Source organism: Lolium rigidum, chromosome 6, assembly GCF_022539505.1.
Source record: "Lolium rigidum isolate FL_2022 chromosome 6, APGP_CSIRO_Lrig_0.1, whole genome shotgun sequence".
Lineage (NCBI taxonomy): Eukaryota > Viridiplantae > Streptophyta > Magnoliopsida > Poales > Poaceae > Lolium > Lolium rigidum.
Genome location: NC_061513.1, coordinates 63,536,001 through 63,557,075, shown reverse-complemented (window position 1 = coordinate 63,557,075; position 21,075 = coordinate 63,536,001). Strand labels below are relative to the sequence as shown.

The window sequence follows — 21,075 nt, the reverse complement described above, 5'->3', positions numbered from 1 at the left end:
TCAGTATCGGAACATAATCAATTATGCATAGTAGTAAGGGGATAAGGGCTCTGGTACTGGTAGTCATGTCTTAGATCTTGGGTTCAGTAATATGCTGATACGTTCCATAAGTCAGTAAGTGTACTAGAGGAATCAGCGCAAAAGACTTCTAAGAGATTTTCACCATGCTTGATATTCAGTAGTCAGTAGTTCATACTTCAAATCAGGAAGAAAGTGAACAGTATGTGAGCTTACTCTTTTGTATCTGTCCTTGTAATGGTCCCTACCACGGTGGCGATCACCCCTCTCTCTCCTCCGTCGCTCTCCTTCCTCCCTTGCCTGTTGAGCTTCCTGTACGCAAGCACTTATGTTTAGCTTCTTTAACAACGGCTGTTATTCTTCTGCAGTTCTGCCTCAAGGACATCAATAAATGGACAGTAACAATTGCTAACTTAAGGTTTTAACCTTATCTTCTCTAGCTTTTCTCTCCTTTTCAGCTTCTTCAAAAGCCTCCTTTTCAGCCTATAACATAAGGAAATGTAAGGTTGTGCTTTCAGGATATCAGCATGATGGGTCAATTTTGTAAATATGTGCTGTTACCTCCTTATTTGCACCCCACGTTTCTTCAGCAGCTCTTTTTGCATACTCCGGGTCATCACAAATGAGAATGTTGTCAAAAACCGAACCAGCTTTTACCTGCATACACGAAAGCCATAAGTCAACATTGCATTTACTTCATTTGGAAAAACCTATGACATGCATCTCAAAAAGACCATTCTATATGAGATATGGTACCTGCCAAACTTCAATTCCAATATACTTCAAAGGTTTCAGTACGTATAAATCTGGATCATCCTCAAACTCTGCAAAAATGGAACAGTTCATCGCTTAAGACTGTTTCAAACTTTGACAACAGGTCCACTTAAAAATCAGGTGCTGAGTGTAACATCAGTTTTCCTCATCTCCTTACCTGGATTATCAATCCATGGGATCTTCCATTTACCCTTGTAGTTAGGGTTCTTAATTTTCTGTGGGTAGAGGAATGTGAGAACATGGAGTCAACCAAAGAAATAAAGTAGCATGAACAAGTCATGGGCAAACAACGCAACAAACCTTGCGCTTCCATTGTCCTTTGTATGCTGGATTTGGTATCCTTCTAGGCTTCCAAATGCCATCATCATCATCGTCCCATGTGTCAGGCTGATTAAGAATACAATATGCGTCAGTTGTGTGTTCAGTTATAAAGAGAGGGTTATTGAAAGAAAGTATGTTTGATGTGCTAGGGCATGCACTGTTGTTAAGAGTTCTATGTGAGCTAATAACTAGAATGGTTCAGAAGTAACAGTGTTGCTGCAAGTCCAAATAGGTAAGCCCGACATGTTGGTTAAATTGGTTAGTTTTAATACTAATAAATATGTTAGCACTGAATGATGAATTATCAAATAGGGCATGCCCATTTACAGCATGGTATAGTAGTACTCCCTCCGTCCATAAATAAATGTCTCAGATTTTTCTAAATCTGGATGTATCTAGAAGTTTGATGCCTTAAGGATGATTAAGGTTGCATACCTTTTTGTCCTTTGGGTCAGGAATCTCTCTCGGAATAGAATCATAGCCCTGGTCAAGGTGGATGAGTATTTACAAAGCAATTCTTCTTTAGAAAGTTGCAAAACAACTACACTATTAAAAAATTTGATTTACGAAAAGATGTATGGGCACACAAACCTCTGGTTTAACTTGATCAGGATCCTCAATGTACTCTCTGTCATCCCAATCCTTAGGCTGCAAAGAAGGCATATCTGTTAGATGATTCTCGGAATGTAATGTTTCAAGTCATAATACAGTATTTCAAGAAGCGAGCTACCTTTTTGGCATTAACTTCCTTAATTTTACGAGGAGGTAAGATGTCCCAATCAGTATACATGCTCCCAGATTCTCTTTCACGGTTATCAACAAGTATACTATAAGATGCATCTGGCCGAAGAATGAATGTGTAAACATGCGTCAACCTGTCAGTTTCACATTGTAGATCTTTCTTGACAGGATAGTTCTGCCCCTGGTAAGAAAGTATAAGATGCAGCTTCTTTGTCTGAGTCCCACATATATCTGGCCCAAACATCAAACTGCGTAAGAGAATTTGAGAAAGTTAGCAAGCATTACTAAGCAGCAGACTAGTAAAACTTAACAGGTAAGCAGTATATTTTTATTTCACTACACATTTATCATGGATGGCCCATGGTGAAAACAGGGACGGAGTCCCTTACTAACAGCAACAGTGGATCTTTGTAAGAATAGGAAAATCCATAGGACAGGAGTATGCAACAACATACCTGTACGGAGTGTCTCCACTATATTTCTTCTGGTTTACATAGCCAGACATTAGCTTAATATAACCGCCGCCACACTCAATGTCCTGCTCAAACTTTATAGAATACTGGAGCACCAATGTTCGGCCCTTGTTACTGAACTCGGGGATCTTGGCTGAGATAGCAAAATGCCTAGCATCTAGTGTTGTTTGAATGCCTAGAAGCATGCGAAGAAAACAAACGGATCAGGCAGTGTCCAGAGTTAAGCTAGCGCAAGCAAGAGGTTACTTGCCTTGCACCAACAATTTAAAAGGATCTACTAAGGGATGAAAATGTGAAAAAACCTTTGTCATCAGGATCTCCAGAATATTTTCCTGCGGTGTGCTTGAATTTGCCGGCTTTCCCTTCGCTCCGTTTCCAATCGGATGTCACCCAGCGTGTCTCCCAACCATCTGAATATTTGAAACATACAAACTATATGACACTGCAAAACGCTGGGCAACCAAGACAGCTAGAAATTGGCAGTAACTCATTCAACCTTGCGTAGTGGACAAGGTACCACAACTAAAGTCTAGCAAACTAGCCTCTTAGCAGTTCACTTGCCAGTCGACCACTCTCATGCTCTCCATGGACACAGACACCACTTCAACTTAAACAGCACTACTTCCCACTTCACACCCACTCACCCAGTGTCATCATATCACGCCTAAGGCACTATCTATTTCACCAGGAGACCTTATCTACATCAGTCAACTCCAAGCTCTCAATACTTAACTACTTGATTAGCTCCTTGAAGAGAAGTATTGGAGTAATATCCTTTGTGAATTAAAACAAAACATGAAGAGGGCAAGCAGCAATTTCGAAGAACGGGAACAAAATAGTGGTCAATTGAGGGGGGCGACACAGAAATAACTGAGGCACCCATCAGTCACCTACCCAAAATAGGAACTGGGGGCAGGGAATCCAGCCCAGTAGCTCCCTGGCAACTCGATTCAAGCAGGGGAACAGAAATAGCAGCAGGTACAAAGCACAGTTCGCCTCCCAAACTGGTAAACAGCAAGTCTGACTGAATTGGGGAACTGGTCACTGCCAATTCAATTCAAGCAGCGGTACTGAAATAGCAGCAGGTACAAGCACAACAGGGAGCAGGCAAGAATCTCGTGAACTGGTAGTGGGTAATCGGCCAGGGCAGAAATAGCAGCAGGTACAGGTTCAATAAGCGGCAAGTCTAGACTGAAGCGGGGAAGTGGTCAGAGTCAGAATAGTACCTTCGAATCGCTCCTCGAAGATGACCTCCCCGGAGGCGAGCAGGAGCAGCGACGCAAGAGCAAGAAAGCGGTGCAGGAGCCAGAGCTCCAGGCGCCCGCCGCGGCGGCAGCTACCCATCGCCGGAGACGAAGTGGTGGTGGCTCCCAGCCGTGCTGCTGCTGCTGCCTTTGCGGTGCCAAGGGAATATTTGTAGCGCGCGACACGCTGTACTGGCCCGCGGATAGGGAGCTTATTCACGATACTACCCTTTGTGCCCGGCCAACGACGTCGGGATCCGGCGCGGGCACCGGGGTGGCATTCCGGTGATTTGCGGTAGACCGGGGGGGTATGAGCGGGGGTCAGTGGAGGTGTGGACTGGAGCGGCGCGGCCTTCCCCTTCCGAGTCGCAACCACCGGACGGACGGGACGCCGGCGACGACCCGTCAAAGTCAACGTCGCCGGCTCCGGAGGTGGGACGTCCCTACCTGGGCGCCGGCCCCGCGTATAATGAATCTCGTAGCAAATGAAGCTCGGTCGAGCTCCGGCGGCAGCCAGTGGAGGCACGCCACGTCGTCGCACTGACGTGCTCCACCGCGGAAGGGAGACCGGAGACGCTCGCCGTGTTCGGCCCGTCCTGTGCTGTGTCCACGACTAGTCCGGTCATGGCGACCTCACGATTGGCACACGCGGAATTCTACTGCAGTTCAGTGTCACGTCGGGTCTTTCGCTACACAAGCATGACAGCGGCGATTAATATATACTCCTAGATTATCATGGAAGGTTCACACCATGTTTAGTTCGTCGCCGTGTGGTGTTGTTTTTACAGTGATCTGTCTTCAGCCGTGTGTTTTTAAAGGCATCCTCTAGTTTATTTTTGCACATTCTAGTATTCTAGTATTTGTAGACACAACCAATTTAAACATAGAAACCATGAATAAATATGTTTTAAATGGAAGTAGAACAAACATTTAACCAAACAAATACAAGTTTAACCAGATCAAGGCTCCGGCATAACCGATGACCCTCCTTTGAGTCTCCACGGATGCTTTACGAGATCATGTTATAGTTGAGCATGGATATTTGAGTCATGGATTTCTGACTAGCATGGCGATGAAATCAGCAAAATCTGTAGGCACCTACTGATTAGCGTCCGCAAGAGGGTCCTCACACTCATAGGGACCAACATGCCTAGCTCGAGTCCTCGGACACTCTCGATGATCATGTTGTGCATGATCACACAAGCATGCATCACCTCCGACATTTGGTCTTGGAGACAACGTAAGAGCAGGGTACCGAAAAATAACAAATCGAGATTGGAGCACCCCAAATATCCGCTCGACATCCTTCCTGCAACTCTCTTGGCACTCAGCAAAGTGAAAATTCTTCTGGCCTAGAAAGGCGGGAGGCAACAACGTCAGTTTTGGTCGTTGGCGGGTGGGTACCTGTGTCGCTTTTAGTTGCGTCATGTGCCCCGCAACGATCGATGTGTAGCGGGGATGGGTAGGGGGCATCGAAAATCGTATTAGGATGCGCTAGACCGAATTGTCCTTTGGGGCACGCCGATGGGGGTGGCCAAATGTCCAGCGCACCCTAATTCGCTTTGCGGGACGCAATTGGAGATGCTCTTATTCTTCATTTCCCTTCCTCTCTCCTTGCTAATGTAAACTTGAGAGTTGACCGCCTCTCTCGAGTGCTTCTTTGGCTCAAATCCGGTGGTGCTGCCTCCCAGAGGAGACAAGGATGGAGTACTTGGCATGTACGTATAGTAGATTTAGGAGTCTTGACTATATGACGGGGTGTGGCTTTATGTCGGTAAGAAGGGAGCGGCGTGCCAGATCCAAGCGGCCGGATCTAGGGTAGTGTAGGGTTCTTGCTCCTTGTTCTCTTGCTCCTATGGTTGGAGTGGGAAACGATGAGGGAGACCGACGTCTCCTTCAATAAGTATGTGGTTCGTGGCCACCTCTTGGTGTGGATCAGCGGTGCCGAGAAGCTTCTTCCCGCCAGCCATGGTGGCGAGGGGAAGAAGCGATGCGGCACTTCGATCTCCGCATCTGGAAGGTGAGGGGGAAGATCCAAGGTTGCTTCTTTGTGGAGTTCATCCTCGGCGCCTGAAGTTTGGCGGCCGACTCAAAATGTTGGTTGGCAGCAACTCAAGGCCTCGACGCGGATGCGGCGTCATGTTATGCTTAACCTCCATTGGAGGCTCTTTGAAGGTCTCGCGGCGGCACCCATCTTGCTCCCTGCTTCAAGTAGTTTCGTTGCCGGAGTAGGAGAGGAAGGCCGTCGTTGGAGGCCCTGGGTTGGGGGTGATCAAGGACGTGATTGTTTTTTGTCAAATCTTTACTCTGCTTGTTTCCATAACTAGTCTGTATTGTGGTTTTCTTCTAGGGTCCAGTTTGTAACTTGGTTTGTAACCGCCTGTGATAAATGAAGCCTCTAGGCATCTCAATTTCTTTTCGTGTTAAAAAAAGATCACCTAAATGGAACCGAGCATGAGCAGTATGCCTTTAAAGAAGTGATCCTAACTCGCTTGGTTAGGGAAGTGGATGTACAACCCAGCCACCCAGATTCGAGTCCTTAGGGGCGCGAATTTGGGTTCTTATTATTTAAAAAAAAACAAAATCACTGTAGGGGCTTCCCCTACCGTATTCCTTTCAAAATGAAGCAGTATGCCTTTAATATAGTGTACAAATCAATTTCTCAAAGTGCAAAATATCATATGACTGATTCCGCTATTTTTTTCCAGAAACAACCCAATAGCTTCATAGCTGATAACAAGATTGCAATATTCTTCATTACATATTATGATGCATTCTAAAGGAAGTATAGACTAACTAAGTGAAACATCCTATGTTGCTGACCAAAGGATCAAGTGGACAAGGGTTAGAGGTTTTAGATATCAAAAGTAAGTGTTTACTTAGCAAGTGGCTATTAAACTATTAAATGGAAAAGGGTGTGGCAAGAGTTAGTACACAACAAATATCTTCACTCTAATACTCTATCCCAAGTACAAGTTAAACCTTCCGACTCACCTTTTTGGAATAGTTTGATGAATATGAAAGAGGAGTTCTTTTCTAGGGTTCTTTTAAGGTATGGAATGACCTAGATACTAGGTTTTGGGAAGATTGTTTGCTAGGAGACAAGTCTCTTGCACAACAATATCCTTCTATTTACAATATTATTTAGCATAAAAATGTATTAGTGGTGAATGTCTTAAATGGGTTTCCTCTAAATATACCTTTTAGAAGAATTCTTACAGAATACAAATGCCTGAAGTTGCCATGAACAGTTGGATTGACTCATTCCATTGAAGATCAATTTGTTCAGGTAGCTAACTTGTTTTCATGGGTTTGTTTGCTTCTTGCGATACTGTTTCCCACTAAGTATTACTTATGACCAACTATATTTAAATTATTTCTTCCAGAAGATGTAAGTTTAGTTGCACACCGTTTGTTAACAAGATATTTAAAATAGGGTAGGTGATTCGGACCGTTGTCGCAAATGCTTGAAGTAGCAGTGCCATTTCAGAGTTTTGGGTTTCTCAAGTTACACTACTCCCTCCAATTCATATTAATTGACTTCAATGTGGATGTATCTAGAACTAAAATGTATCTAGATACATTTATATTAAAGTCAATTAATATGAACCGGAGTGAGTATATATAGCTTAGGCCCCGCTGTTCAAATGTAGGATTTATATTTTGAAATGTTCAATTTTCTCTTATATCAAACCATCCGAACATTTTAAAATATTTGTCAACCCTCTTTTAAGATGGAGGCGCCTTAATGTTCTAGTTTTCCTTGATGATAGTAAATTACCCGCAAAAGACAAGGATACCTTCACACAAACTAGACTCACCTGCGAAGGACCTTTTGAATGTTCGATTACACATTTACACTAGGGCAAACATTTATAGTACTACAAGTAAAAAAACATAGGGATGCTAATTAGATGCTGGTGCAACGTCTGATTGGCTTCTCCACCACCATCGGCGGCAAGGGCGGTGGCGGCGAATGGTCTCTGGAGCTGCGGTGGCGGCGCTGCTTCTCGAGGAGCCGGTCGACAATGCATTCGATGGGGCATAGGCGGACCCAGACGGCGGAAGCGAGGTATTGCATCCGGGCGAACCGCTGGAGCATTAGAGCAGCCCAGTCGGTCCTGGCCTCCAGTGTCTCAGCGGCAGCGGTTATGTCCCGTGCGAGCTGGAGGTCTAGCGCCTCCACCCTGTCCGCCCACGCGAGCGCGTCGTCGAGGAGGCCGGAGAGGCGGAGCAACTGCTCGCGCGAGAGGCGCTCGCGTATGGGGTGGGGATCGGGCTTGGGCCACCCGTGGACCTGGAAGTGGCACGCCCTCCGCGCCGCCCCGGCGAGTTTTCGCCGGAGGCGGTAGAACGGGACGAAGGCTGAAAGGTACTCCGCGACGACGAGACCCTGGAGCTCGCCCGCCAGCGTGATCTGCTCGTCGCGGCCAAGGGGGGCGTCGCCGTGGGCGCGGGCCGTCGCCTCCCACTGTCTCTCCGTCTCACGCACCATGTCCCGGGAGCTCCTCTTCGCTCGGTCCTCGGAGAAGTTGTGGAAGATGTCGCGGAAAACCGGCACCGACTCCGGCAAATCCAGCTCGCTGATGCCGCGGTTTCGTAGCCACGCGATCGTCACCGCCATGGTGTTCGCTGTTGCTAGACGGAGCGCTCTCGAAATTTGGATGCTCGGTCGTCCTATGGTCCATGGGCTAGTTGATCGAACCGCGACTTATATATGCACACATATGGCGATGTACAATCCGGACGGGCGTACACTGGATCCTTGTCAATTCCGAAACGACCTCGAGTACAACTCGTGTACTAGGTGTCCCAAAAAAGATGTTGTTAATTTATATAGATTTAGATGCACTGTATCTACATACTATTTGGTATACAAATACATCCAAACTTAGATAGATTTACAACATCCGTATCAGAACAGAGAGTAGATATTCCCTCTTTGCTAAAATATAATGCGCATTGATTTGCGCGAAAGTCAATCTCCTCTAACTTTGACAAAGATTATTGAGAAAAATACCTACATATACAATACCCTGTGTATATCATATTGGAGTATACTTCTAGTTAAATCTAACAATATTAATTTGATATTTTAGATATTAATATTTTTTGTATAGACTTGGTTAAAACTTGCATGGTTTGATTTCCAAAAGATCTTATAAACACTGCATTTTAGCGTAAAACGAGTATGAAATAAATAAAGGTAGCTAACAAACCAATGATAAGAAGAACCACTAATTGAACAACGCGCTAAAGAAAACTAGCGATCGGTTTGTGTACGATAAAAGAAAAGAATTTGAATCGGAGTCCACCCGATTTCTATCGATCAATCCTACCATGAAATCCCCGGTGTCGTCTGTCTCTATCTGCGTACGTGACTCGAAAGCTCTAGCCTCTAGCTTTCCAATATCTATGTGGGAAGGTGGCCCGAACAACGCAGATCCAAGAAGCTAGCTTTTCAGAGTTGGCATAAGGAGAACTTCTTTTCTGCTAGCTACCCTCCCCCAGCTTCTCCTAGAAGCTCACCTCCTAAACTTGTTTAAATTTATAAATTAGTTAGTCTAATAAATTTATTTAGAAGTTTAAACAAATTTGAGAGACAAGTTTTTGAGAGAAGCTCACGGAGGGTAGCTTCTAGGAGAAGCCCTTCTAGAGGCCGAAAATAAGTGGACCTTTTGATCCTTCCCGAATATCGAGAAGATGGATTTGAATCTACTTACGCTTGTATGCCACCACCAAGTGAGATCGACCCGTGCACTTCTTTTCCAAGACGCACTCCCTCACATTTCCATTTCCCAATCTCTTCTTCCCCATCTAAAAAACCCTCTTCTTCCCACAAAGAACCCTAGCAGCGCCCACCGCTGCCACTCCGGCCTTCCCGAACCACATCGTCGTCCAGATCATAACCTAGTCGTCCTCTCTCGTCCCTCGACCACTTCATCTCGCCTTCTCGCTCGGCCGGCCTCTCCTGCACCCGACCCCATCCGTCCAGCCCCTTCTTCTCCAACCTCCCCCCCCCCCCGCCCCCTACTTCTCCAACATTTTTTTGAGTGAGAGACTGTGAGCTTGTTACTCTTAGAGATTGACATCCTAGTTGTCTTGGCGGTTGATTCTCCGATGATTTCCTAGTGGAAGATTGTGAAGAGGCATGGGCTAGGACTTTGATCTCATCAGAGACATCACCCATGTCATTGAGTACTGGATTGGACAAATCAAAAACTTGGATGAGATCGTCCGTACCTCAACAACTTTCAAAAGTGAACAACCATCCTCATGATGACATTTTATGATATTTGAGATACCAATGTGGTTCGATTGTGACTTGTTATATAACCACTAGGGAGACCTCAATTAATTGAATACTTTCAGATCTGAGGTACTAGGAAGGCCTAGCCGATCTACCCCTGGGGCGACGGGCCAAGCCTCCGGCGACGGGCCTCGCTCCGCTCGTCAGAAGTTAGCCCCCCTTTAGTATATGAATTTGGATCACAATACAACAATCATCCTCTGAACCTATATAAACTCTTGTGTCCATGTGCTACCATCGAGATCTTCTAGGTGCATAACCCATCTTCTTTATTGTCAGATTAATCTCCCAATAGTTTGTGAGGAACAAAAACTCATGAGAATGATTGAAAGAAAATTTGTACCCAAATTTCGAAGTAATTTGAATTTAAATTACAAGATACTCCCTTTGTCCCACCGTATAAGACGTTTTGGCAAGTTTAAACAACTTGCAAGGACAGAGGGAGTAGTTAGGGGTAGTGTATCTTCAGTTTCCTATCACTGAGATAGGTTGCATCGTGTTGGTTTGTGATCCTTCTTTTCTAAAAATAAAAAAGTCTAAATTCGATTCTTTTCGTTCATACGTGGTAACCATGGTAATTACCACCATATACCGGTAAAACAAAAAGGTCATTTGGTATCAAAAACCTTGGTAGCATCATCCATATGACACGGTATCCGTACAACGAAGAATGAATCCAACCCTTCTTTTGTAAAAGTAGACAACTATTTGACTAGTGGCATTTTCCGTGGCAAATCGAGAGTACGATGATGAGGATGAGGGCGACAACGATGCCGAGGACAATGAGCTTGACCTTCATGTTTTGGAACCACATCTTACGCCTTATCCGCGTGCCCTGCTGCCTGAAATCGGCAGCCTGTTCATGCAGCTGCTCTGTCCTGGTGACGAGACCGTCGATGTGTTCTCCGCGATCAATAACCTGACAGCAACGTTTTGTTTGTGAGATTATCCATCAACCCTGGGAACTTCTCTTTTCTGGAAATCAGGAGAGTAATTAAGTAAGATGAATTAAGATTGATTACCTTGTCGATATTCTCCATCATGATTCCTTTGACTTCAGAGACCTGGGCTTTGACCTTGGACAGCCTGCTCAACTCCTCAGGGTGATCCATGCAGTACTGCATCTGCTCCTTAAGCCTTGGTCTGTTCTTCCCAGCACCAACAATCTTAGTTACAATCAGATGCCATATCTTACATCCTTATTGCTTCATTCACGTTGATTGCAGTAGTGAAATGGAAATAATCAATGTATTTAAGGGAAAATAAACTCATCGGTTTTTAGATTTTTATTTACTGGATAACATTGTATGGGGATGCTGCTATTTGTCAAGGAATGACATGTGCCTATTTAGTACTACCTCACTAAATTACAATTAACGTTTACCTTATACATTAATAAATTTGTTGTCAATGAGATTTAAACCTCAATAGATAGATGTAGTAAGATTTTAAAGACTTCGAAATGTTGGTGTTACCCGAAATCTCTGCTGAGGCTGTTGGCTGCGGCGGTGGCCGCTTTCCCTCCGGCGTATCTCTTGTTGAAATCCTCCTTGATCATCTCCAGGAAAGCCAGAGGGACCTCACGCCCAGCCGCATCCGTCGCGACGACGCAGAATGCTGCATGGACACAGATTCAGTTGTATGTGTGATATGAACAAAGTTTGGAAAACAGGGCAACAGGAAGAGGCTCTGAATACTGGCATGGACTGAACTTTGTGGAAGAGAATAACGAGGGAGAAGTGGTATGCCTATGGACGATATTCCTCGTCTCCTCGATGACTATGTACCAGTTCATACTGATTATTCATCCTGATCCTACGCAAACGACCTAGTCGGCTAGTCCACTCCACTAAACTGATGCCACTTGTGCAGCAAGAATACTACTTGTACATGTTCGTTGACCTCAGAACAAACTTTGGTGGAGAAGAAGACGCAGGAAGTTAAGATCATACCGTATCCTTGGTGGACGAGGAAGGTGAAGGTGTGTCCGTCGCAGGCGTAGGTGAAGCGGTCGTCGCGGGCGTAGGGGAGCCGCTGCAGACACTGAGCGGCGATGTCCCGGAAGTTGCCCTCGTACACCGTCTGCTCCGCCACTACTGTCGTCCCCCGCGCCACCATCGCATATATCAGCATCTTCTCCTCCCCCTCCCCTGCCATCGATCCCAACTACCACGATCGACGTACAACAAGCACGACGACGAGGAGGAAGAAGATATGATGGAGCTTGACTTGGGAGGGAGGAAGGAAACAAGGCCTGGTGGTGTGTACTATGTTGTCGTCGTTGAAGCAGTTGAGGAACTTGTCGATCATGCACCAACAAAACCCATCCGAGCCGTCCCTTTAACTAGGATTTCCGGCGTTGATTACTACCTTCCTTGGACGACCAGCCTTGTTAGTAGTAGTCATTAGCTGGCCTGGTTACAGCAGACAAACAGCCTTGTTAGTCATTAGTTAGCCGATCAGAGCAGACAAAAACAACATATCCAACTGTCCAAGGAACATTTGGCAAGTAACTGAGAATTCATCTAGGCTAATATCAAATCACCAACTAAGAATCAATAGCACAGGGTGCACTTTTTGTCAGAGCCATAACTGAATAATAACATCAATAATACATGCTTCTACATCAACACATTCCTGCATACTCCATTCGAGCCACTCTCCTAACAGCATGGATTGTTCACAATGGGTCTTAATTCGGCATCCTATTCTCCAAGTAACCATGTAAAAAATACCACACTTGAAAACATCAGTAACATTTACAAGATGCAGGGGTAAATTAATATACATTGATTACTGAGTTTCCCTCTTCATTTTCATTCCGTGGCGGTCACATATGATAAACCATGTTGTGGCTTCAGTTCTTACAAGTGGGTGACTGATACAACAAACCCTACTTACCCTAGGTGGTCATACAACATTACACCGCACAGCCTGCTACCCGACAAAATGGCGAGCTGCGACCGTGCGTCGCCGGTAGGCAGGAGTCCATGCACACACACACCCCAGTTCTGGGATCAGAACCACATTTTTCACTTGCACTGCCTCGGGTGGAACTTCTCCTCCGACAGGAGCGCTGAGACGAGCCGCTGCAGCCTCACAGCCCCGCGGCCCGGCCGTAGTACGCTGGCGTTTCCGATGACCGAGCACAGGTCGCTCCCGTTCCCCGCACACCAGCCTCCAGGCGTGGGCATTTCCGGGGTAGTGCGGGACAGGATCTCTGCGTCGATCTTGTCCAGCACTGGGTCGTCCGCATGGAACTTGCGGGCGAAGGGAGCATCACTGGCCACCATCCTGTCCAGGTCTTCCAGCGTGAGGTAGTGTGGGTGCTGCTTCGGGGGGTTGTCCCACGAGATGTAGTGCAGGTCATGGTTCACGGTGGTGTTCCTGAACTCCTCAGCATTGCAGACCACAGTGTGGAAGTAGCCCTCAGGCGACGAGATGAAGTTGGAGTAGTACATGAGGACGGTGCGGGGCAGGTTGTCCCAGCCCCATATGCTGTATTCCACGAGCGACCTGGACAGTGCCATCCAGGCTGAACCTGAAACACATTAGAGATTATCAGATGCATCCACACAAATGGAATTTGCTATCTAAGAGCATGATTTATTTCTCAAAGCTAGAAAACTATTATTGGGTAATCACACTAGTTATGTTTTGCTTGCCAGTTATGTACGAATCCTATGCCCTTCTTCACTGGAAAGGCAGGCTCTCAATCATACATCTTCTAGTTATCTGGTTGAGATGTTGAAACATGGAGTGTCCATATAAATGAAATTTGATATCTAAGAGCATGATTTACTCCTCAAAGCTAGAACACTGCTATTGGACTAATAACACTAGTAATGCTTTGCTTGCCAGTTATGAATCCTATGCCTTGACCTTCTTCGCTGGAAAGGTTAGGCTCTGAATCTTACATCTTCTACTTATTTTTTGAAATGTTGAAACATGGAGTGTCCATATCAGGATGAGAACTATACATGCGAAATTGGGATAGGGATTATCAGGTTGATAAAACATTAAAACAGCACTTTCCTAAATTTTAGAATCAGGTGAGCCTACACGCGCATTTTTGGCTCTCGGGTTTGCCAGAACCCTATTGAATAATAAAATCGAAACAAATACTTAAAAACTAAAACAAATACGGCATAATCTTGCGTGTAGATAATGTATGCAGGTATGAGCATGCCAAGTTTGAACCTAAAACATAAAAGTATATAACCAACACAAAAATGACAACAATATAAGGATTAGACGTATAATAACAAAGTTCCATTTTCACTTTTTTGTGTAGGCCACATACGGTCATATTTTTTCTTGAAAATTTCCACGAGTATGTATCAAGGTGACATGTCCGTGCAGAAATTATTTCAAATCCTTTTGAAACATTTAAATAGCATTTTTCGAATTTTTCAAATCTGGTGTGCCTACACTAGATGCATCTACAAAGATGAAAAATGATATGATATTTAAGAGAAATATTTACTCCTCAAAGGCCCAAAGTAACAAAGTTGGTTTCATATATAGAAGTTCTTGAAACAGACCATTTGTGGGGTTTGAGCGAGGAAGAATAAGTCACTGCCATACTTATTTGTTAGTTGTTACACGATAAATCTAGAATATTTAATTGGACTAATCATGCTAGTAATGTTTTGCTTGCCAGTTAGGAATCCCATGTCTTGAACTTCTACCCTGGAAAAGCAGGCTCTGAATCATACGTTATCTAGTTATCTGGTTGGGATGTTGAACCATGGAGTGTCCGTATCAGGATGAGAACTATTTGAGAAACTGGGATCAAATATCTTCTTGGTCTAGAGACAAGCAGAAAGATGAAATTTTGGGGTTGCTAATAAGAGCATATTCATAATGGGTGTTAAGTGTCAATTAGACCATCAGATCAATTAAAATCTTCCTAAGACATGTATATAAAGGTGCTTAAACCTTTAAGGAAAGAGCAGTGTTATATGTACGATGAATTTTTGTCCGACGCATGTATGATGCACTACATGGCCGTCTGTTTCTGTTGGCTAGAAATCTACCTCCGTTCCGTCGGCGTTTTGTACAAGCTTCGGACAAATTTTGTCGTACACAGAGCCATTCCGTTAAGGAAAAACAAGACTTTGTTAGCAAGTTTACTAGCACGATTGAAAAACTGAACTGAAGCCAGATGTTACAACTACATTAGTTGTAACTGATATTATTGTCACACAGGAAAGGTATAATTTAAAAAAGGGGGCCTTTTATTATGCTCAAGGCCGTCAAAGGGGCTGTGCGACCTGGGCGACCGCACAGGGACCCCAATTTTTTGGGGCCCCCAAATCACAACGCCCAGGGTTGCCACAGAATTCTCCTGGCAGTTCAGCCCAATGCCTCGGTCAGTATCCAAATAGCAGGCTGATGCTTCCTGTTACAAGCGCGATGCTAGTCCAAAATTCTGAGCCCAACTGAATTCGCATGAGAAAATTCGACAAGAAATGCAAGGTGTTAGCAGGCGAAATGCTACCGAAAATTATTACTGTCTAACTGTTATTCTTGCAACTAATTACAAGTTAAAGACTAGTTTTCAAATGCTGAATTCCTTAGAGGTGGGGGGATTAATATAATAACACAATGAATTAGGACTATAGCACTTGACTTGTAAAAAAAGGACTATAGCACTTGAGAATGATATCTTGGAAAAGCTTAATTATAAATATATCACTGGAGATTTTATTTCAAAAATAGGATGATGCTGTTTAGTAGAATATGAGGTCAGTTAAATGCTACCTTTACTCTTTTAGCATCTATGTCTGATATTTCTAAATATAATACATATTAAAGATACAATAAAGGAAAGTATGTTTTGGTTCTATTAGTTATATAATTTTTTCAAAATTTAGGGCCCCATTTAATATTTCTGCACCGGGGCCCCCAAATTTCTGGAGATGGCCCTATTTATGGTATATATGTTTTGTTTTCACCAGAAACAGACAATTGAGCTAGAAAAGCACCCCATTAATTATGCAAGGTTCTGCATCAATAACATATCTGGAATGTAAGTATTCTGGGGTTGCTAATCAGAGCACTTGTAATGGTTGTGCATTAGACCACCACTTCTACTAAAACCTTCAAAAGGTGCTTGAACCTTTAAGGGAAAAACAAGACATTTATGGCAAGTTCACTAACACAGTTAAATATCAGAAGTGAAACTAAATGTTATACTAACATTCAAATAGATGTAACTGAAATTATTGTCAGACACAAAAGGTAAATTTTTGTACACGGAGAGTTTTACCATTTTATGCTATATTTGTATGTTTTCACCAAAAACAGGCAATTAAGCTAGAAAAGGAACACATTTATTATGCATAATTAATGTGTTCCTTTTCTAGCTTAATTGCATGTTCTGTATCTCAGGGATACTTTGAAGATCCTATTATAGTAATACATCAATTTCAGTCGGTGAAACGGTCACCGTGGTTTGTATGGTCAGCATATAGTATGTATCAAATATGGCATAAATCAATGAGCATATATATTAGTTTCAAAGCCTGAACACTCACATTCACTAAAACTTCTATAGCAATCAGATGCATGAAAAATCCAACAGACATTTCTTTGCTAACCCTACTACGCTAATAATTGCACTAGGCTGCTAGCCCAACCAAAAACAGCCAACTGAGCAACCAAAAGTAATGTCCTTACTAATTACCAGTGAAGAGTTTGAAGGCTGTTGGCACACTCCGGCGTTGTGGTATCCAAAACACGTCCGCTTTCTTCTTCATATAGAGCCCTGGGTCTATGATGACTGGCTTCGCCCTCTGAAACCTACACAGATTCACACACAAATCAATAAGTTCTGATGCAATCGGTCTGCAGTATGAACAATCGGAAGAGAAGCTATGAGAGACGCTCACTCCTTCCATCCGATGTTGCTCGTGTGGTCGATGAAGTTGAGATCACGCGGCAGCTTGGAAAAGACATGTATCAGATCTGCAGCAAAAAAACTCAAAAAGGTCAGATGCATTCTAGTATGGTCGATGAGGTTGAGAACTCGGCAGCCACCATCCTGGGTGACGAGCGGGTAGTCCGAGGCGGAGAGGTTGATGAACCAGTCCCAGTCGGAGCCACCGGCGCCGGCGGGCCCCCAGAGGAGGGCGGCGGCGGCGTGGAGGGTGCTCGCAACCATGGTGGGCCCGCGGTAGGTGACGAGGTTGGCCCGCTCGACGACGCGCACGTTTCCGGCGGCAGCGATGACGGGGTGCGCGGCGAGCCCCGCGGCCAGGTCCCGGCGGTCGGCGTCCGGCGCCTCGGCATCCAGGTGCAGGATGTAGAGGTTCCTGGGGTGGTAGAGCGCGAGGAGAACGCGGCGGAGAGCGGAGGCGTCCCTGGCGGATCCGGAGATGAGGTAGGCGATGCGGGGGAGGGAATCGCCGGCGGCTGATGGCGGGGTCGGGGCGAGCTTGTGCTCCACGAAGAGGGTCCGGGAGGGCGAGGCGGAGGGGAAGGGGAAAGGGACGGTGGTGAGGAGGACGAGGAGAAAGAGAGAGAGCGCGGAGCCGGCGGCGAGAGGGAGCAGCCACCGGCGGTCCACGGCGACGGAGAGGACGATGGGCTTCATCGCCGGTGGGGGTGAGCTCAACTAGGAAAAAATGCCGACTTTCACCGGTACAGATTTAATTAACGCGGTAACCTCACAATTGCCGGGTTTCTTTCTACAAACAGTTCATTCCACGAGATTTCAAAAAAAAAAACAGTTCATTCCACTGTTAGATTTTGAATTTTTCTTTTCTTATTAGTATTAGATCCGCCTCGACACGGCAATTAGTAGCCCAACCTGAGACTGCGCGAATTTCTAAAAATAATACATTTTTTTATTAATTTCCAGTAATATTACGTGTTCTGAAGAAATTTCAAAAATGTGACCTCATTGGTCACCCGGTGGCCAATCGGCAGGGCGTGCGCCGAGAGGGCCGTCGGCTAGTCTGTCGCCTGGCCGTGCGTCGGATGGCAGGGCCGGTCGGTTAGCCGGCGGCCGATCGGCGGAGTAGCGGCCAAGCAGGTACTCGGTGTGGATGCAGTCGATCGGCTTGCTAGTAACCATTGTCTGCATGATCACTGCAAGGACGCTCTTAGCATGTTGGTTTAGTGGGTTTCCCCGCCATTTTCTCTCGCCTCCCCCGCCAACTGTTTTCTCGTCAGCCCTTTTCCCGCCAACTCTTCCCCGCCAACCCTTATTCCTCCATGATTTCCCACCAATTTATCTCGTCGCCCCCCTATAAAAACCGAACCATCGGTTAGTTTGAAAGCACAAGTATTTCTCTCCAAATTTCTTCTATTAGCAACTCTTTGCTATCATGAGTGTGCCTTTCTCGGACCAGGACTTGAGACCGAGGAAGAAGAAGGATGCAAGCTTGCCCCCCATGGTTCGACCTGAGCGTTGTTAGTGCGGCGATCTGGCGAAGGTGAAGGAAGCCAAAGATTTCTCTACTAAGTTTGGCATTAAGTTCTTCATTTGTGACAACTATGATCACGACGCACCGGAAAGCTCGGCTTACCCGAGGCCTCCGGTATATTGTAAGCAAGGGGAATAGACATATTGTTCGTTTCTTTTATCTTTGAAGTAACGTTCTTATTTTTCTTGTAGTCTGATGACCCACAAGTATAGGGGGTGTATCGTAGTACTTTTGATAAATAAGAGTGTCGAACCCAACGAGGAGCAGAAGGTGTTGACAAGCAGTTTCGATGAAGGATTCACTGTAAATACTCACAGACAAGTTTTCAGGAGGTTTTGATATAGCAGATAAATAAAATACAAGTAAGTAAAATGCGAGAGTAATAATTGCAGTGAGTGGCCTAATCCTTTTTAGCACAAAGGACAAGCCGATTTGTTTACTTATAATGACCAAACGTTCTTGAGGACACACGGGAATTTAGTCTAGTGCTTTCGCTTCATATAGTTTATTAATCTTCACTGTTTTGATAAGTGTTGTGTGGGTGAACCTATGCAAATGCACCGCCCTTCCTAGGACTAATACATACTTGTGATTAAACCCCTTGCAAGCATCCGCAAATACAAAAAAGTAATTAAATCTAACCACAACCTTAAACTCTGAGATCCTGCTATCACTCATGCATCGATATACCAACGGGGGTTCAGGTTGTTGTCACTCCGGCAACCCCACAATTAGCAAACGAATACAAGATGCATTCCCCTAGGCCCATAAAGGTGAAGTATCATGTAGTCGACGTTCGCATGACACCACTAGAAGAATAACACAACAACTTAAATATTAAACCATTAAATATTACTCAACATAGTTCACTACTAACATTTAGACTTCACCCATGTCCTCAAGAACTAAACGAACTACTCACAAGACATCATATGGAACATGATCAGAGGTGATATGATGATGAATAACAATCTGAACATAAACCTTAATTCAACGGTTTCACTCAATAGCATCAATAACAAGGAGTAATTGACACCGGGAAAGTTTCCCCTATGAAATACTCAAGATTCAACCCAAGATGTTACAGCGGAGACGAGGTGCAGCGATGGAGATGACGTTGTCGGTGGTGGAGATGATGATGATGATGATCCCAATGAAGTCTAGCTCGATGACGGTGACGATGGCGACGATTTGCCCCTCCGGGAGGGAATTTCCCCGGCAGATTTCTTCCTGCCGGAGAGCTCTTTTCTCTCTGGTGTTTTTCCGCCTCGAGGAGGCGGCACTGACTATCCTCGATGCCTCCCTGCACCTTTGGGTTTTCGGGAGATGAAGTACCGAAAGGGCGATGGCCGAGGGGGTCGTGGGCCCCCTCCCCACGTGGCGGCGCGCCGGCCTTGGTGGCCGCGCCAGCCTATGGGGAGGGCCCATGGCGGCCCTCCTCGGCCTCCCCTTTGGCCGGCTCCGTCATCCGGATAAATAGGAGCTTCGGTATATTTTCCATCAATTGTTGATCTTCGGAAATATTGTATCCCGACGGTGCTTTTTCCGAAGAAAATTTCGACTCCGGTGAGTAATTCTCCAATAATCATGAAACATGCAAAATAGGTGAAATAACATAAGTATCATCTCTAAATATGAAATATATCAATGAATAATAGTAAATTATGATACAAAACAGTGATGCAAAATGGATGTATCATAGTCTCCTCCGCCACTTTGTATGCGGTACCACTGGATTGACAAAGAGCAGCCTGAGCGGGTGGCCAGAGACTAAGGAAATGTATCATCATGCGTGGGCCGACTTTAAGGCGAATGAGGCAGAGGAGGTTGCTGCAAAGTCGAAAACAATGCGAGAGAGATGGGTGCAGAAGCATCATGAGGAGCAATGGGGGTTGCTTGATGACTAGGGGAAGAGACTAAATGCCGAGAAGGCAAGGTTAGAGGAGAAGGAACGGGTGCGCAAAGAGCTACATGAGGCGGATAGGTTGTTGAAGAGATAAAGAGCTGCTCAGGCAAAGGCAGCGGAAGGACGTAGTGACAAGACTATAAAATGGCTACACTGGACTTAGGACCACTAGATTATAGTTCTCGTGTAGTTGTGTATCTTAATTTAAGTTGTTTCTATTATAATTTCAGTTGTAGTGTACCGATGTAACTTAATTTCAGTTGTAGTTACCTTTGTATCTTAGTTTAAAGTCAATTGTACCGTTCTATCATTTCCCGCCAATATCTTCCGGCCGAAATCTTGCCGCCTAATTTTCTCGCCATTTATCTTCGGCCCAATTTTCCCGCCATTTATCTCACGCACACATGTTCCCGTTGAAACTCTTTCCTTATCAGCATATAAACCCCCCCCCCCCCCCCACATCGTTTCGTTTTAGACCAGTGTGCTCTCTCCAAGATGAATCCTCTAGATAAAAATCCCCCACATTCTAGAGAGTGCCCGCTTAGTTATGAGGGAGAGTAAGATAAACACATTCGAGGAGTTCATCAGTACCGACGCCTTACTCACTAAGGTGGGTAGGGAATTTAAGTGTTGATCTGTTGGAATTCCACTTAAGAAGATGCCTACTCGTAGCCCCCAAAAAATAAGGTGTGAGATTATTAGGTTGAATGAGAAGTGGAAGAAACTGTAAAGAAAGGATGATGAAGAAAAACAACAACTTTTGGAACATCCATTCTAGTGGGCCGATGAGAGCGAGGAGGACGATGATATCTTCATGCCAAGCAGCAAGGTCAAGAGCTCTTCTTCTTCGAAG

At 45.0% G+C, this 21,075-nt stretch overlaps 3 protein-coding genes across 3 annotated transcripts in view; all 3 read right to left on the bottom strand.

Moving 5' to 3' along the window:
* The window catches only part of LOC124659485 (calreticulin-3-like), a 4,430-nt gene extending 735 nt beyond the window's left edge, over positions 1-3,695 (bottom strand). The window contains exons 1-12 of the mRNA XM_047197352.1: positions 3,554-3,695; positions 2,630-2,737; positions 2,310-2,502; positions 1,844-2,102; positions 1,705-1,761; positions 1,549-1,596; positions 1,093-1,179; positions 950-1,007; positions 775-842; positions 580-675; positions 445-501; positions 235-330 (exon numbers count right to left, since the gene is read on the bottom strand). Coding sequence (XP_047053308.1) covers positions 235-330; positions 445-501; positions 580-675; positions 775-842; positions 950-1,007; positions 1,093-1,179; positions 1,549-1,596; positions 1,705-1,761; positions 1,844-2,102; positions 2,310-2,502; positions 2,630-2,737; positions 3,554-3,671 — 1,245 coding nt within the window. The 5' untranslated portion in view covers positions 3,672-3,695. The remainder of the gene's footprint in view (positions 1-234; positions 331-444; positions 502-579; positions 676-774; positions 843-949; positions 1,008-1,092; positions 1,180-1,548; positions 1,597-1,704; positions 1,762-1,843; positions 2,103-2,309; positions 2,503-2,629; positions 2,738-3,553) is intronic.
* Positions 3,696-10,593: 6,898 nt separating this feature from the next.
* LOC124661698 (vesicle-associated membrane protein 721-like) lies at positions 10,594-12,038 on the bottom strand. The gene is made up of 4 exons (XM_047199576.1): positions 11,834-12,038; positions 11,357-11,498; positions 10,904-11,024; positions 10,594-10,800 (listed from the first exon to the last, which is right to left on the bottom strand). Exons 1-4 carry the CDS (start codon positions 12,036-12,038, stop codon positions 10,594-10,596), a joined length of 675 nt encoding a protein of 224 aa, XP_047055532.1.
* Positions 12,039-12,607: 569 nt separating this feature from the next.
* LOC124661697 (beta-glucuronosyltransferase GlcAT14B-like) lies at positions 12,608-17,521 on the bottom strand. Its single transcript, XM_047199575.1, has 4 exons — positions 16,926-17,521; positions 16,778-16,853; positions 16,573-16,688; positions 12,608-13,422 (listed from the first exon to the last, which is right to left on the bottom strand). Exons 1-4 carry the CDS (start codon positions 17,479-17,481, stop codon positions 12,914-12,916), a joined length of 1,257 nt encoding a protein of 418 aa, XP_047055531.1. The 5' UTR covers positions 17,482-17,521; the 3' UTR covers positions 12,608-12,913.
* Between the last annotated feature and the right edge of the window lie 3,554 nt (positions 17,522-21,075).

Coding starts and splice junctions, on each gene's coding strand:
- LOC124661698 (XM_047199576.1), bottom strand. CDS start 12,038: ATGGCAGGGGAGGGGGAGGAGAAGATGCTGATATATGCGATGGTGGCG. Junction 11,499..11,833: donor CCTCGTCCACCAAGGATACG/GTATGATCTTAA, acceptor GTGTCCATGCAG/CATTCTGCGTCGTCGCGACG. Junction 10,801..10,903: donor TGATGGAGAATATCGACAAG/GTAATCAATCTT, acceptor CGTTGCTGTCAG/GTTATTGATCGCGGAGAACA.
- LOC124661697 (XM_047199575.1), bottom strand. CDS start 17,481: ATGAAGCCCATCGTCCTCTCCGTCGCCGTGGACCGCCGGTGGCTGCTC. Junction 16,854..16,925: donor CCCGCTCGTCACCCAGGATG/GTGGCTGCCGAG, acceptor TTTTTGCTGCAG/ATCTGATACATGTCTTTTCC. Junction 13,423..16,572: donor AGCCTTCAAACTCTTCACTG/GTAATTAGTAAG, acceptor AATGTGTTTCAG/GTTCAGCCTGGATGGCACTG.